An 18,122-nucleotide genomic window follows, 5' to 3' on the forward strand; every position below is an offset into this window, starting at 1 on the left:
TGTATTTGTCAAATAAAAAGTAATAAAAAATAGATAATATAAATATATATATAAATAGAGGTGCTGGTCATATAATTAGAATATCATCAAAAAGTTGATTTATTTATTATATTCATTCATTACACACAGACTGATATATTTCAAATGTTTATTTCTTTAATTGTGATGATTATAACTGACAACTAAGGAAAATCCCAAATTCAGTATCTCAGAAAATTTGAATATAACTTGAGACCAATACAAAGAAAGGATTTTTTGAAATTTTGGCCAACTAAAAAGTATGAAAATGAAAAGTATGAGCATGTACAGCACTCAATACTTAGTTGGGGCTCCTTTTGCCTGAATTACTGCAGCAATGTGGCTTGGCATGGAGTCGATCAGTCTGTGGCACTGCTCAGGTGTTATTAGAGCCCAGGTTGCTCTGATAGTGGCCTTCAGCTCTTCTGCATTGTTGGGTCTGACATATCGCATCTTCCTCTTCACAATACCCCATAGATTTTCTATGGAGTTAAGGTCAGGCGAGTTTGCTGGCCAATTAAGAACAGGGATACCGTGGTCCTTAAACCAGGTACTGGTAGCTTTGGCACTGTTGGAAAATGAAATCTGCATCTCCATAAAGTTGGTCAGCAGGAAGCCTGAAGTGCTCTAAAACTTCCTGGTATATGGCTGTGTTGACCTTGAACCTCAGAAAACACAGTGGACCAACACCAGCAGATGACATGGCCACCCAAACCATCACTGACTGTGGAAACTTTACACTCGACCTCAAGCAACGTGGATTGTGTGCCTCTCCTCTCTTCCTCCAGACTCTGGGATCCTGATATGCAAAGGAAATGCAAAATTTACTTTCATCAGAGAGCATAACTTTGGACCACTCAGCAGCAGTCCAGTCCTTTTTGTCTTTAGACGCTTCTGACGCTGTCTGTTGTTCAATAGTGGATTGACACAAGGAATGCGACAGCTGAAACCCATGTCTTGCATACGTCTGTGCGTAGTGGTTCTTGAAGCACTGACTCCAGCTGAAGTCCACTCTTTGTGAATCTCCCCCACATTTTTGAATGGGTTTTGCTTCACAATCCTCTCCAGGGTGCGGTTATCTCTATTACTTGTACAATTTTTTTCTACCACATCTTTTCCTTCCCTTCGCCTCTCTATCAATGTGCTTGAACACAGAGCTCTGTGAACAGCCAGCCTCTTTTGCAATGACCTTTTGTGTCTTGCCCTCCTTGTGCAAGGTGTCAATGGTCGTCTTTTTGACAACTGTCAAGTCAGCAGTCTTCCCCATGATTGTGTAGCCAACAAAACTAGACTGAGAGACCATTTAAAGGCTTTGCAGGTGTTTTGAGTTAATTGGCTGATTAGAGTGTGGCACCAGGTGTCTTCAGTATTGAACCTTTTCACAATACTCAAATTTTCTGAGAAACTGAATTTGGGATTTTCCTTTGTTGTCAGTTATAAACATCAAAATGAAAATAAATAAACATTTAAAATACATTTGAATGGAATTAGTGAAATAAATCAACCTTTTGATGATATTCTAATTATATGACCAGCACCTATATATATATATATATATATATATATATATATATATATATATATATATATATATATATATATATATATATATATTATTTTATTTTTTTTCAGACAGTGAAAAAAGAACAGATTCAAGTATTCAGTGACATCAGAGAATGAAGAAAATGTCAAGTCAGAAGAACATTTTTAGAGATTACATTTGCTTTTCTGTAACACTGTGCAGGCAGTGCTTATTGAGATGTCTTGCCAAACTAAACTGAAACGGTCATGTGGTGCTCTGTTTAAAAAGTGTGCTGCAAATATAACTAAAAATAACTGCACAATTATTCCAGAATTATATAGCCTAAGCATTTAAAATAAATTGTTCACAAGGGTAATGATGCAATTTTGCTTTTTGATTACCTATAAAATAGTGCAAATCTTAAATATATCTTATGTCTTATGTTTTATGTTATACATGTTATTTATACATTACATTTTTAAGAAATCCCAGATTTTCCATGTGGTGTCGGATGCTTGGATCCCAATGTAAAAGTTCTAACTGCAATTATGTAAAGGTAAATATTTAACTGCTGAACATATTGATCATGCATTTCTGCTGATGTCAGTCAGTTGCTCATGAAGTTGAACCAATGAACTTAACATGCGAAGGACAGCAGCCCTCATATTCACTCAATGAATGCCAACATTGTGTGACCTGCAAGGCAGTAAGAGATGCTTTACAGTGATTCTTTCAGTCTGTCTCTATTCCTCTGACCTGCAAAATTCTTGTATGAAAAGCAAGACCAATTGCTACCCAGAGGCAGTTCTAGCATGCATATTAACCTATATATAGCTTTACATTAGTATGCAAGATTTTTTTTTTTTACATTTATATTCCTGAATTATATTTCATGCATGATTTGATTTGATTGATAAATTATTGTGTAATACATTTGAAACTGTGACATAATGCTTAAAAGTTAAATTTAAGGCAAACTTTGGCCTTTAAACAACATTCAGCATTATATCTACTTTAAAACAACTGTAAAAACAAATGGTAGTTCAAGCTTAATTTTTTACATTCTCAATAAATATTACTAGCCGATATCAAGTTGGATGATCGACCTGCAGTCTGTTTGGATTTCGAAAGAGCCTCTCATTTGTTTATTGTTTTGACTGATATTTTGTTGTCCTCTGCGCAGATGAATTTATGATCCCTTTTAATGGAGCCATACCGCTGGTATTATGTCTGCAGAGAGTGGGCTTAAAAGCCAGAGTATGTTCACAATAGCCAAGTTAATAAACTTGTATAAATTACATTCTTGGTGGTGCAAGCCATCCATTATGTTATGTCTGACATTAGTTTAATGTATTCCGAGCATCACCAGCGATCCATTTTATGGTGATTGCTTAAGTTTCACATCATGCCTGGTTTGTGTGTCTGTTGTTCGGTGTAGCCTGTGTAGAAATTCTCAACACAGTTCAGTTGGGGAGATCCCTTAAGGGGTTAGTTTACTCATTTTTTTGTAAAAATTGACTCAATCTCATGTCCTATTTTTTTTCCTCAGAACTCAGAGGATGACATTTTGAAGGGCCTGTTTTGGCTGTTTTGAATTATTCAAAAACACAATAAAAGTGTCATAATGAATTTTTTGTTGCAAGATTAACTGTGTTACAAGCCCGCTGATTTAAGATGATAATCTGATATTCTTCCACTTTAGTTCACAACTTCTGAATCTGGATCATTCAGAACAGTTTTATGATGCGAATCAGATGATTCATTGAAAATATCTTACTCAAAATAATGATTCATTCACAGTTCAGATGTTTCTCATAAACTCTAGTAAACATGCCAAAGATAGCTATACTTGTAGATATTCTTCAGAAATGCACTTTTTGAATTCCACTGAAAAAAAAACACATTACTCTCATGTTTGAAGAGACATGAGGCTGAGTAAATAATGCAGAAAATTTCACTTGAAGTGAGCTATTCCTTTAAGAGACTCTCATCTCAATTGGGGTTCCTGTAAACCAGTCCGTGATAGTGTGGAAGTTGTTGACCAGCTTGTTGTTGCTTTCCACACATCTTATTTCTGAATGGACTGCACTCATCCCCACGGTCTTGAGTGTGCCACCTGTGGCTGTGCAAGAGAGATCTTGGTAGGGGATGTAGTCTGGCATGATGGAGCATGTTATAATCTGTCAGAGGTGAGCTCAGGAGCAGCAGGGGGTTTTGGGAATTGTGTAATTCAATGCCTGAATGGGATTTATGTTTTTGTCTCCTCCTATAGATTCCCCAGGTGAGTTATGCCTCCACGGCTCCTGAACTGAGTGACAACACCCGTTATGACTTCTTCTCCCGCGTGGTACCACCGGACACCTACCAGGCACAGGCTATGGTGGATATAGTCAGGGCCATGCGCTGGAATTACGTCTCCACGGTGGCATCGGAGGGGAATTACGGAGAGAGCGGCGTAGACGCATTCATCCAGAAATCTCGGGAAGAGGGTAAGAGTGTGTTTGCATGCACTTTGGGGATATCTTTGAAAGTCTTACTTAGCTTAAATTTCATCATGCAGCGTAGCCTGTTCTTCACTGTAGCTTTTCATGGCCAAGAATTGCCCACTCAGACAGGAAGAGATGGTGAAAAAAAAAGCGACCAACCACAGGATTTGCAAATTAGCACTGTCATTCCCTTGTGAAAAGAAGTGTGCATAATTGTATTGAATGTGCAGTTGAACTGTACTAAACAACGTTTTTATCAAAATATTGGTCAAATATCGAAGCTAGAGTCTTTAAACTTTTAATTGATGCACAGTTTGTCCAGATCAAGTAAGAGAGTGATGTTTAACGTGCTGTGAAAGTGAAACAATAATAAACTGGGGCCGTCTGCGATGTTTGCACGTAAAGGGGTTAAAAGTGTATATATATATATATATATATATATATATTTTTTAATACAGATAATGTTTATATGAAATACAAAGACTTTGAAGTGCACATAAAGTACACTTTCTTAACACATTTTAAAAAGTGTACTTTGTAGTAATGTCAGATTAGTGGTTTTGCTTAAAAGTACATTTTAAATAGTTGTTTTAGTGTTTTTTTTTGTCATGCTTTAAATAAGAACGCAATACTACAGCATGTGAGAAGAACTTGATTTGAATTTTTACTGTAGTGTTTTGCGATATTACAGCTTATGTTAAAGGGTTAGTTCACCCAAAAATGAAAATTGTGTCATTAATGACTCACCCTCATATCGTTCTAAACCCGTAAGAGCTCCGTTCATCTTCGGAACACAGTTTAAGATATTTTAGATTTAGTCCAAGAGCTTTCTGTCCCTCCATTGAAAATGTATGTACGGTATACTGTCCATGTCCAGAAAGGTAATAAAAACATCTTCAAAGTAGTCCATGTGGCATCAGAGGGTCAGTTAGAATTTGTTGAAGCATCGAAAAATATATTTTGGTTCAAAATAACCAAAACTATGACTTTATTCAGCATTGTCTTCTCTTCCAGGTCTGTTGTGAGCGCGTTCACAACACTGCAGTGTAGTGATGTCCGGTTCGTGAACGAATCATTCGATTTAACCCGGTTCTTCTTGAACCAGTTCACCAGATCGAACTGAATCGTTTGAAACGGTTTGCGTTTCTAATAAGCATAAATCCACAAATGACTTAAGCTGTTAACTTTTTTAACGTGGCTGACACTCCCTCTGAGTTCAAAAAACCAATATCCCAGAGTAATTCATGTACTCAAACAGGACACTGACTGAACTGCTGTAAAGAGAGAATTGATTCTTTTGGTGATTGATTCTGAACTGATTCTGTGCTAATGTTATGAGCGCGGGTAAACTGAAGGCTTGAATGAAGGCCAATCATCGCCAATGACGTCATTACATCTAGCACAAAAGAACCGGTGAACCGTTTTTTTTCAACCGGTTTATTGAATAAAACCGTCCGAAAGAACCGGTTTGTGGAAAAGAACCGAACTTCCCATCACTACTGGTGATCCGAAAAACGATGCAACTGGTCTTTCGTTTATTATCTGGCTCGGCTCTGCGTTCACCTTCAGTTCTCTCTTCACAGCGGTTCAGTCAGTGTACTGTTTCAGTACATGAATTACTCCGGGATATCGGTCTGTTAAGTCATTCGTGGATTAATGCGTATTGGAGACGTGAACCATTTCAAGCGTTTCAGTTCGATTTGGTGAACTGGTTCAAGAAGATCCGGTTACATTGAATAATTCGTTCGCGAACCGGACATCACTACACTGCAGTGTTGTGAACGCGCTCACAGCAGACCCGGAAGAGAAGACAATGCTGAATAAAGACGTAGTTTTTGTTATTTTTGGACCAAATTGTATTTTCGATGCTTCAACAAATTCTAACTGACCCACTGATGTCACATGGACTACTTTGATGGTGTTTTTCTTACCTTTCTGGACATGGACAGTATTTCGTACATAATGACATTATTTTCATTTTTGGGTGAACTAACCCTTTAATATATTTTACATGTACTAAATTGCAACTTCATCATTACCATTGTGCACTTACAAATGTATGTAAATACATGACATAAATGTTTCAACAGATAATAAAGTTTATCATAAATGTTTGTCAGTGTATTTGTCAAATAAAAAGTAATAAAAAATAGATAATATAAATCATTTTATGCTTAAGTTTATTTAAACGACCCCCCCCCCCACACACAGATTAAAACTAATTGTATTTGTATAAACTATTAAACTATTATTAAGAAATTAATTTAATCACAATTAAAGTCCCCATCCACTTTTGTATAATGAATTGCAATGGACTTCTTTCTGGCACCTGTCTATGTGTCTGTATTGCATATTGCTATTGATCTCTCTTCCTTTTTTCCTCTATCAAATTTTAGTTTATGACATTTTACCCTAAAACTTTAATGCTATTCTATTGCCTTGAAAACATTGATATTTGTTCCTGCAAATGCACATATAGTTGTTTTGTGAAATGAATCCTATACTTTAAGCTGATCAAAAGCAGCAATATCTTCCAAAGCTTTTCCTTCCCAACTGCATTTCCTTCCTGAGAAATGAAACTTCAAGTGCACTCCAGGGGGGAAGTGGTCTTGCGATTTGTGAGAGGAATACTGAGTTCAGCCATTGATTTCCTTCTAAATTTCTTCCCGAGTCTCCAAGTCTGTTACTGTAACTAGTGCTTTAGGTTAAGCTTAGCCGACAGGCTGGAACCAACATGTGGCCCAGGGTCCCATGTTTTTGTTACTGGGAAATATCTACAGAGTTTTGCATTGCACATAGATCAGGAAAATAGATTTTAATGCACTCAGTATGATTTGTTATAAATGTAAATTCTACATTAAATATTTAATATAGAATTAGTCATTCATCACATTATACAGTTATTTGGATCTTAAAAAGTTTACATAACCCTCAAGCTTTGGTGGATGCAAACAGATGGAAGCTAAAATTGTTCTATGAATAGTCTTTGTGAGCATACTCAAAACCGCCTAGAGGAAGTTCTGAGGGAGATGGAGTCATGCTCCTTTCTTTTCTCTAGGGTAACAGTGTCCTCCTCACATGTCCATGGTTTCTCCTACGCATTAAGGCTATCAACATCTGCTACTCTCCCATATTCTATGCTGAGAACTGGCTCTTCCTTATTAATGGAGAATCAGGGTGCTTTAACACTCTGCGCTAAAAGCTAAAGTTTGTTTGCTTGGTGTGATAGCGAACTCTTGAAAAGTACATCTGAGGTGTGGTTCTTGTGAACTCATGGTTCAGAGTTGGAATAAACTGCGGAAGTGAACCGCTGTTGATGACAAGTAATTACCATCTTTGCATGCTTCCAGTCACACTTACTATAGAACATTTCTTTCAGGATCCGTTGTAGAAAAACCCCACTTCCCTTCTTCTAACAAGCACAACAGGGCTCAAAAAGGTGTGCCCAAACACATTTTGCTTGAGTGTAGATGTGCAGTGTATAATGGATTAACTCATTAATGCATCAATTTTAAATAACGTGATCCAGAAAATCTTTGTTCTTAGAGCTGCTCTGGTGTTTCAGAATGGAGAGCAAGTTTCATACGAATGAATCAAATTGCGTTCGCCAGTAGGAAAGACAATCAATTTGGAAGAGAGGGAACATTTAAAAACCATGAAATGAAAAACGGCCTTGCATTTATAGAGAGTTGAATTAATAAGAAACTACTCTGTTTGGAATGTAATTGTGGAAGTCATATTCGTCAAAAGAAGAGCTTAGGAAAGTAGTCAAAAGTTAATTTTCTAAAGGTCATATTTACTGTTGCTGATAGAAAATCACATGTCTTTCAGAATTGTATCTATTTATAGTTTGTATTTAAAGTTATTTAGCTATGTAAAGTGTTATTAAATTAATGGATTAAAAACTAAGATTTGGTCTGTGCATTGGTCCGTTTGTTTGAGCAGCCTGAGACATCAACAGAAGCTGTACGCTTAGGACTGGTCTATGTCTAAAGAAAATTTTTCAGATGTAACATATACAGTACATTGCAAAAATTGCATCATATTTTACTATATGCTTTACTGGTGCCTGTTTGTTTATTTATATTTATTTGATTATTTTCATTTGTGAATTTTTTTAGACACATCACCTGTATATATATATATATATATATAATATTTTTTTTTTTTGTAATTATAATTGTTTAAGAGATTTTGGATGTAGTGAAGGAAAAATGTGTTGCATTTGGTGAAATAAAATTCCCAGGATACACACTACTCAGATTTTGGTATTGTGACAAATCTAGCTGTAATATGCTAGTATACAAAGTACTTCAGAAGAAAAATGTTAATAGCATCTCCAAGTTGTAACTGATTGTTGGTGGTTAGATATGGACAGAAGGAATGGTGACAGTTATGTGCATTTATTCATGCTTTATGATTTTATTCATACACCATATAAAAGTCCCCATTATGTAACTTTGGATATCCAGACCACTCCCACAGCTGTATTTAGAGGATGCTGGATGGATGGCGTGAGACATTGGGGGCCGTGATATGAATAACCATGAGCATCACTGCAGTGCCATGCCATCTCCTTATAGCTTCATGGGAGTGTTTGCACATCTGTCCAGGGCGTAGAGAAAGAGCAAGTGCCAAGACGAAAGAAAAGGGACAACAGGGAATGAGAAAGAAAGGCAGAGACAAACAAACAAAGATAATTAATAGCTTAAGTCTTGGCTGTGCGGGTCAATAGAATGTCTCCTATGGTGCTTTGCTCACATATATCTCCATCCATCTCTGAACTGCAGTAATACAGTAGATGAGGAGGATGTCTAGCTGAATAATCCTATTATATTGTCCCCATCACTTAGGAATAAAGTTTTTTAAGTATCAACAAAAGTATTTAACAATCATATTAGTTGCCTTTTTTTTTTTTTCAAAGAATGATCCCTAAGTGCAGGATCTTCAATTACAGTGGGAGCCAAATGTCTGAGACTTGTATTTATTTAGTTTTACTTTTATGTGTTTATTTGTTTGTATGCAAAACAATTTAGAGGAAGCATTTAATAAAAATATGATTTCCAGAATAGATTTTTTTTTTGTTTGTCTCATTTTTTATTTAATGACAGCAGCCGTCAAGCTAAAAAAAATATTTATTTTATTTTATTTTAAATTTGATTAGTGGCCTATAAATAGTACAGAATATCATCTTCATATTACACCATAATGTGTTTTCAATTCAAAATTCTAAAACATGTTTAAATAAAAGAAATATATACTTTTTTTTTTACATGGTCTCAGACTTTTGGGCTGCATTGTAGATGTTTATGAATTATGTTTGTGTAGCATTGCCTGCTTGGAGTAATTCCTTCATAATTCATGGCATCAAATGAATAAATAACGCAGACAGAGCAGTGGTGTACCAGAGGGGGCGAAGGGACTCAGCATGGTATCCTGCACCTTGTAGAATCTTTGCTAATGCGTGATAGGCTGATAAATAATGCTTACTTATTGTAATATAATATGTGATGTACAGCACACAGGATTCTCTCAGATATTCATAGAAATGAAATGGGGACAGATTCAGTGGGTAAAGTGCAGTGATGTGTGATGATCTTCGCAAATGAAGAGGCAAATAGTTTTTTCAGCATTTTAGGTTTACTTTTAGTTCAGTGTGAATTAATGTTCCATTTAATGTTTGCACAGTTGCTGGAATGAAAGCATACTGTATGGAACACCATTTACTTCACACTATCAACAAGCAACCAGTACTATATACTTATATGTTTGTGTTTGTAAACATCTTTGACATTGCTACAAAAATAATTGTAGTGATAATAGAGTGAAATGAATATTATTCATATTATTAAGAGTCACATTTTTCATACTATTGGTTAGCAAATCTTTGTTTTATTTTATTGCAATTTTTTGACACTGTTTAAAAAATAATACCTGCATTAATACAGAAAATGATTAATATTATTAAGTCATCTGTTATCCTTTTCTAGCTATTAGCCATTATGTTTTATTTGGTGTTTTTTTCTGTCGATTATTCTGTCTCTTTCTCTCTCGCTTTTTCTTTTTCCTTTTTATGTGAACAGAGGCACTGCCTCTGTATTCTCCTCGGAGAAAACGCCCCCGGTAAAGAGACCCTGTTATATTGAGGGTCTGTAGGCTATGGATGTTTGATTACAGTGACCATATCCTAACCTTAGCCCATACATTTAAAATGATGGACATGAAAAGCCGCCTCTTTGGCACATAATGTTTGATCATCTTATGATTTGTTCATCATTCCCTGCAGACTCAACAATACCTATGGAGCGTAAGACAGGGCTCTTCAATTCCAGGCCCGAAGGCTTTCCCGACTTCATTTTGTGTGTGTGTGTGTGTGTGTGTGTGTTACTGCCCTGACCAACACATGATTCAATTCAGTTCTGCCTCCAGGGAAAAAGCAGAAAAACACTATGTTTGTGAAACACCTCACTGTTTTTCTCCTCTGTCTTTCATGGGGTTTTCAAACGAGGGCTTTGTGACATCTTAACCTTGTATTAATATGTTATTTGCTTGTAATGTCTGTAACCGAGTGTGTGTTATCTAATACCACAGTAGATTCGCGGTAATCAAATTAAACAAGTTTGCGTGCGATAAGTTGTCCACCTTAAAAGAACATCCGAGGCATTGAGGGAAACATGCTGCACCGGTTCTCTTTGTTGACTCTCCTTCAAGCAGAACCTCATTCGATATTTTCAATATCTTCTGGGTTCCAGTAATGGGCCAAATTTATAATACGCCTGCTGCTAAGGGACCTTGAAGGGTCGAATTCTGAAGTGAAGGAATAGATTTGGTGAGTTTTGAAAGGTGACTGCCACTAGCATACATCACCATGGAAAATGGTCGCCCAGTGGTACCGTGGAGTTGACTTGGGCCACCGCTGAGTGATGAGCAATCTTCAGCCGCAGCATGGCACAATAACAAAGTAAACAGCCTATGCTGCTCTCAGCATACATAAATCTCCAATATTTGATAAATAAGATTTGCCTGCTGTAATTGATTCCATGTGGAGATCCAAATAGAAACCTTGGAGGCCCTGGTAAATCTAATCAAGAGGGAGGTTAGTCATATGGTGAGTTACCTAAGGCGTTGTAATAATGGATCAACGATTATAACCTTCATAATTACTGGAGACAAACATGCAGATTATTATATATAACGCATAAGATTCGATCTGACGTTTGCTTTCCTTTGTGATTCCTCTCTGACATTCTGCTCTCAAAAACAGTCCGTGCCTGATTCTGGGCGAGGTGCAAATGCAGCATGGATTTTGTTGATAAAAGTGCCCCGCTAAAAGGGATTTTTGAAATATATATATCTAAGTTAGATATCCCAGTTGATGCTGTGGATTGCTGGGGTTCTTTATCATGTTGAAGTCTGTAGGAGTTCTTGAGGAAAACATGACAGACATCCACTCACTCGTGAAAATGCGATGCTGTCGTCCCTTTTTAAAATCGAACACGGTAAACCCAGACGGAGGCATGAAGTCTCAAATCCAAAGACAAAACTTTTGCTTCAAGAAATGTCAACTCCCCCCCCCCCTCTGTTGTGTGCTACTTCAGAAATGTGTAGAATAATGGATCAGCTTCCTTTTCTCAAGTTAATTTAGACATTGCAACAATAGAAAATCTTTATGACTGGATATTGGCTATTTAAATAAATGGCTATTGAAGAAATTACACTTTTCATCATTTACTCATCTTTAATGAGACTTTCAGTGAATGAGAACTTTCATTTCAGTGTTTCTCACACAAAGGCTTCGGATAGCTTGAAATATAGCAGAAGCAATCATATACAGTAGACCAATTTTATGATACCTTTAGGGTGATTGCTTGTTCTTCCTTTGATGTTTATTATAATTGAATAGAAAACAGCCACCAGAACATTGTTCAGAATTCTTTTTCTTTCTTTTTCCCCACAGAAGATACAGGTTATAAATGACATGAGGGAGAATAACTGAATGCAGAATATTTATGTCTTAGGTGAACTGTCCCTTTAATTGTTACTGAAGACAGGCTGCTAAAACATATGGATGCTTTGTTAGTATCTTCTCTTCAGCTTTTTTTTTCACAATGTCTGGAAAGGATAATAATTAAGTCTGCCACAAATCAAAGGATCAACTTCTGACATCCTGTCACTTTGGGCTCACTCAGGGCTTGACTCTGAATGTGTCACTGCTATTAATAAACCCTTTTCACAACATTAGGTCATGGCACTTTTTCCTTGTGTATTTCCCTAAAGACCCTATGAAATGGTTCGACGTGCAATCTTCCTGCGCTGTTGAATTTAATTTAGGCAATAAGAAGTTATTATTATTATATATATATATTTTTTTTTAATTGGCATCATGGACAAATATATTTGTTTTAATCTAGATGGTGTAGTCACAGGATCTGCGAGCGAGCAGGGGCAAATTGGTTGATGTTAACCTGTCAAACCCCGACCCCTGGGTATTATAAAGATTCCCATTCTAAAGAACATTTAATCTCTAATTACATTATCAGATTTTTACTTCTACATGATTGGAAGTTTCTTAATACATTGTGCATGTCATTCATTTTCACAGTGGACAGAAAGAGCTCCTTTCAAAAATAAAGTTTTAGATATTGTTTCCAAAAAAAAAAAGGAGCAAATAAATAGAAAACTGACCTATTCACACAAATAACTCTTATAACTCAGTCAGTTTCTCCATCTTGTCAGTACCCATCTGTTCTCAGATCACCCCTCCTGCTGTTCATTATTTTTGATTAAGCATCAAATATGACCCTGCTGGAAAATGCTTGTGCATATATTGGTCAATTTGCACAAGACATGCTTACAGGAATGCATCAAAACACCATTTGTTCCTTTTAGAAAGCCATGTATTCCCATTAAAATGAATGTGCTAAATTTGATTAAAGTGAAAGTGAAGTGACATTCAGCCAAGTATGGTGACCCATACTCAGAATTTGTGCTCTGCATTTAACCCATCCAAAATGCACACACACAGAGCAGTGAACACACACACACACTGTGAGCACACACCCGGAGCAGTGGGCAGCCATTTATGCTGCGGCGCCCAGGGAGCAGTTGGGGGTTCAGTGCCTTGCTCAAGGGCACCTAAGTCGTGGTATTGAAGGTGGAGAGAGAACTGTACATGCACTCCCCCCACCCACAATTCCTGCCGGCCCAGGACTCAAACTCACAACCTTTCGATTGGGAGTCCAACTCTCTAACCATTAGGCCACGACTTCCTAGAAGATAGGATTCTATTACAACAGCTTTATGACCAGAACCAAACTGACACTGCAACCAGTGGTTCGAGCTTGGGACAGGGTGATCAGTGGCAAATGGGTTCAGGAAACCTGTTTGGAAACAATAATTATTTTTGCAATTGTCTGTCTTTATTTTTTGCAGTTATGTTTGCTAGCAATTTAACTAGCAATTTAACTAACTATTTACATGTTTTAACTACTTTAAAATACTTTTTGTCAAATATATTAAGACAGAAAATAGTTTAATACACACCCACCCAAGTCACTGTGACTTTGTCTGCTTCATAGCTGTCTCATTCAGTGACAGGTGGAGTTCTTACCTTGAGGCCTTCAGTCATTCAAAATATCTCCTGACTCAGAGTAGCATATGCACTCAGCAGAGGGCTGCAAGTGACTGCAAGACTCCCGCCGTTAAGAAGCCTCTCCATATGGCATCTTTGAGGGTTCTCTTTTCTGTCTAATTAATGCCTTTGATGCAGATCAGTGTTCCTCTCTTAGCGAGGAAAGGTCAAACGCTTTAAAAAGGCCCTCTCCTTGGAACGGCAACCATCGGTTTGTGTGGAAGTTTACAAGGGCTCTGTGTTTTCTCTGAAAGGATGTGAGAAGTTTAATGAGCCTATTATTATGCTTTTTTTTTTTTGCTGTTAATCTGCATATGACTATTTGCTGATATGACAGGAGGTCAATTCAAGGCATCTGTGAAAGAAAGATAGATATGTAACGGTTGGATATTGCGAAGATGAGACTTTCTAATACAAAAGATTACAACAAAAGAGTTAGGGCATTTATTAAACATACAGTAACGCACATGATAACAAAACAAAAAAAAAAACTGATAATGAGGACTGATGAAATTTAAGAACCCAGCAGAGCAAAACTTTCACACATTGGGGTTCCAAAGCTAAAGTTAAGTTTCTCTGTAACATCCAGATTTTTCTACCATTAAAATGTTATATTCATTTGATTTTTGCTCTTTTGCCATTCAGGATTGTTGAAGGTACTTGTTGTCAAGTGGGATTTTGGTAAAAGAAGCCAATAATCTGGTGAGAATTCAGATACCCGAGGCAAGATATGACATGGCCAAAACAGCATAATTACCCATGCGGACATCCTTTTTTTTTTGGGATAGTTTTATATAGAGAGGGAAGTAACAACATATATAAAACACATTTACATAATTGGCAGATGCTTTTATATACAGAAACTTCCATTTTTCCAAAATCCATAATTTTGTTTATCAGTTTTATGCATTCTCATTGTACTTTTACTGTTTGAGCTACATTACACAGTGTTAAAAAATTACATCTATAATTTTTATATATAAAATCAGATATATTTTACTTAGTATAATGAAGTTATTGATTAAGTGATTGAATGCTGCAATAAATTCAATATCTTCAATTTTTCAGTCTTGGCCTTGGTCTTAGGGGGTCTGGTATTGATCTCAGTCGGCTGTGCAGAGAAAATGATAAGGATAAAGCAAGCCACTTGACTTCAGTGTAGTGTACAAACACTGAGGTGCATTTAAAACATTGTTCTGTTCAAGTGCAATGTAAAAAGTGTTTTGTCAAGTAACCGAAAAATGTGGCAACTGGATTTAAGTCAAAAATATGATTTCATATATCTGAATAAACCTCACTACATTAAGTCACACTAACAAAAGTAATTTTTAACAGCCAGATGAGGTAGAAATAGCTCCTTAAGATAACAGTTGTCTATTTTTACAGCATATATTTGAGCTGCCAAACATAGCAACATCTGCCTCTACCAGTGCATGAGTGAGTTTAGACAGGACTACTCATAATAAGTTGTTCAACTGGGAGTTTTTCACTGTGTGATTCCATATTTTGCAGTAATGCCACTTTTTCTTTTTTCCCCCCACAGGAAGTGTGTGTATCTCACAGTCGGTGAAAATCCCCCGTGAGCCGAAACCAGGGGAGTTTGATAAGATAATTCAGAGACTGGGAGAAAATCCGCATGCAAAGGTTGTTATTATATTTGCAAATGAGGACGATATAAGGTGAGTAGCTTTTGTTGGTTTTAAATTAGCATCTATCTTGACGAATTATATAGTCTAAGTTATTTTATTGTAGCTACAGTCTAAACATCTAAGATACACAACAAGGACTTTGCAGAGAGGCGAACAACTCATTTACCTGACCTCTATTATAACACATTTAATTTGCCTTATGGGAACGTCTGAACGCCCCAGCACTGAGCACCTGGAGTACCTAATCAGAACTATTAGATCCTCATGAAAATTGACAAAAAGTCTTCACTTATATGTGCTATTAGACATCCACTGAATAATAATCGTTTTAATTTGAAGGAATAATTATGGTCAAACTTTTTTCATTTGTTGCTTGCTTAAGCATTCAGGATGACTGTTTAATCGTGCTTCCCTAATTATTGTTTGTCAGCCATTGTCCTTGAGTTCATAATGGCTTGTTTATCCATGTTCACATCGATGCACCTGTAATTCAGAAAGTATGCTTTTCTAATAAAAAAAAATAGAATCACTTGATTTTTTTCTTGATAACTTGAATATGAATTCAAAATTGACTTTAATACATATTCTTGAATTTATTGTGGATGCAAGTAATAACTTGTTTTAAGTTTCTTTTTCAGCTGATGTCACCTTGACCATGTAGACTACTGATTAATATTAACCAATAGCCAAATAGCTATTTGCATTTTTGTAGTTAATGCTTTATTTTGCAAGTAAAATGAGTTGTGAATGCTGTTTCATGTTTAATGTAGGTAAATAAATTGCAGTGAGGGCGTAGCTGGCAAAGATGTGGGTGAATTTATATGCAGTTATTAAAAATATTGATAAGTTACTGGCATATAAGCCCAGATAATGAATTCCACGGCTTACGGAAAGACACTGCGAGTGAAGGCGCTCTAAGTCAGTTCCTGTTTAAAAGACAGCAAATGATTTTGTGTGTGCTGCTTGAAACATACTTTATTGAGCCATTATTATCTTGGGCAAATGCTTTTGCTGTCAGTAGTGCATGACTAATTTTGACATCAATTGCTACCGTGCCAGACGGAGAATGCTTAGAAAAGTCAGCACTGAGCAGTGTCGATACTGACCTTTCAACAACATATTGATTTGCAGTTAATGTAAATGGAGAATCACCAAAGTACCACAGAATGCAGACAATAATTGCAAATATGTAATTAGAGTTGATGTTAGTCCTGAGCAAAGCCTTTAATATTTTCAATATTTTATGGAAACTGTCACTCATCTTTTAACAGGCGGCTACTGCAGGCGGCAAAAAAAGCCAATCAGACGGGTCACTTCCTGTGGGTGGGGTCAGATAGTTGGGGCTCGAAGATATCGCCAGTGCTTCACCAGGAGGAAATGGCCGAGGGAGCTGTCACCATCCTACCCAAACGACAGAACATCAGAGGCAAGTGACAAATTAAATCCTTCACTTATCAGTGGCTGCTCTTATCCATTAGAGACTAGTTCTGAAACTGTATATTTGACAAAAAATCCTATATTTTGTTGTAAATGAATTGATATATTTAGTATTTTGTTAAATCTGTTGTTAAATACAGCATATAATAATAAAATAAAATAAATAATTTAAAACTTACATAATATTTATTATTATAATTATTACAACTACTACTCTTAGAATTATATACAATAGTAATTTCATTCTTTCCAGTTAAAATAAATGTAAATTTATTGTGTTTAGTTATATGTGGGTTCTATTTTTATTTTGAATTTTTTAATTTTTTCAATTAAATGTTTTTGGTCCTTTTTGGAGCTTGACTGCTCCAAAACTACAAACTGTATCTAGGAATAGTTCTTCAAAAATTCACCTTTTGTGTTCCACAGGAAAATTCCAACTAGTTTGAACTGACACAAAGATGAGCAAATGATGACAGATTATTCATTTTTTGTGTGAACTAGTCATAGCAAAAATAGAACATTCTTGGTGAGACTAAAATTATGTTAGATGCAAATGTTCCGTCAAATCATGTTGCTCTCTGAAGTTCATTGGCTTAGAGCTTTGACTCTGACAAAGCCCATTAAAGTGACACAGATCTCATCGATCTACCCTCAGGCTTTGATCGCTACTTCACCAGCCGCACACTCGAGAACAACCGGAGGAATATCTGGTTTGCAGAGTTCTGGGAGAACAATTTCAACTGCAAGCTCAGCCGCCATGCCTTGAAGAAAGGATCCGGCGTTAAGAAATGCACAAGTAAGAATCTTTCCCTCTCCCTATGGCAACAATCCATTTTCAGAGCACCATAAAAGAGAGAAAGTGAGCAAAGGAGAAAGCCAAATCTACCGTAAAAGACTTGGCCTGCTGTTCTCAGATCGCCTAAAATGGGCTTTTGTTTATACCAGAGTCTGATTAGTCATACCACAGCAAAGCTGTTCTATGTCTGATAATTTCTGATGCACAGCAGCAGCATCCCTGCACTAAGCACACAGAACCAATACAATCCAGCCAATTGGATAAGAGATGATGATTTTAATTGATTCAAGACTTCTCTCGGGGGAAGAGCCTCCCTTGGCGGCCCCATCAGCTATGAGTCCAGCCCTGGTCAGAGCCCGTCCGTTTGGCCGTGGAGAAAGGTTGACTCTTAGCAAAACATTTCAGGTTTTGTCCAATCAGTGCGGCTTGTGATCTTATGAGGAGAGGTTTCCGCCAAGGGTTGCTACGGTAGCGCGTCTAATTCTCAGCATGTAGCCTACCAAGCATTACAGCGCTTACTGCACTGCACCAGTAAGCAGGGCAGGATATTAACCTCTCAGTTCGGTATCGGTGCGGTGACCCC

The 18,122-nt window shown here is 36.7% G+C and overlaps 1 protein-coding gene across 2 annotated transcripts in view; it reads left to right on the forward strand.

Moving 5' to 3' along the window:
* The window catches only part of LOC132160860 (metabotropic glutamate receptor 4-like), a 184,899-nt gene that overhangs the window by 93,939 nt on the left and 72,838 nt on the right, over positions 1-18,122 (forward strand). For both annotated transcript variants that reach the window (XM_059570572.1, XM_059570571.1), the window contains exons 3-6: positions 3,813-4,029; positions 15,201-15,336; positions 16,578-16,732; positions 17,399-17,539. In XM_059570572.1, coding sequence (XP_059426555.1) covers positions 3,813-4,029; positions 15,201-15,336; positions 16,578-16,732; positions 17,399-17,539 — 649 coding nt within the window. The remainder of the gene's footprint in view (positions 1-3,812; positions 4,030-15,200; positions 15,337-16,577; positions 16,733-17,398; positions 17,540-18,122) is intronic.

The sequence above is a fragment of the Carassius carassius genome, chromosome 17 (assembly GCF_963082965.1).
Source record: "Carassius carassius chromosome 17, fCarCar2.1, whole genome shotgun sequence".
Classification (NCBI taxonomy): domain Eukaryota; kingdom Metazoa; phylum Chordata; class Actinopteri; order Cypriniformes; family Cyprinidae; genus Carassius; species Carassius carassius.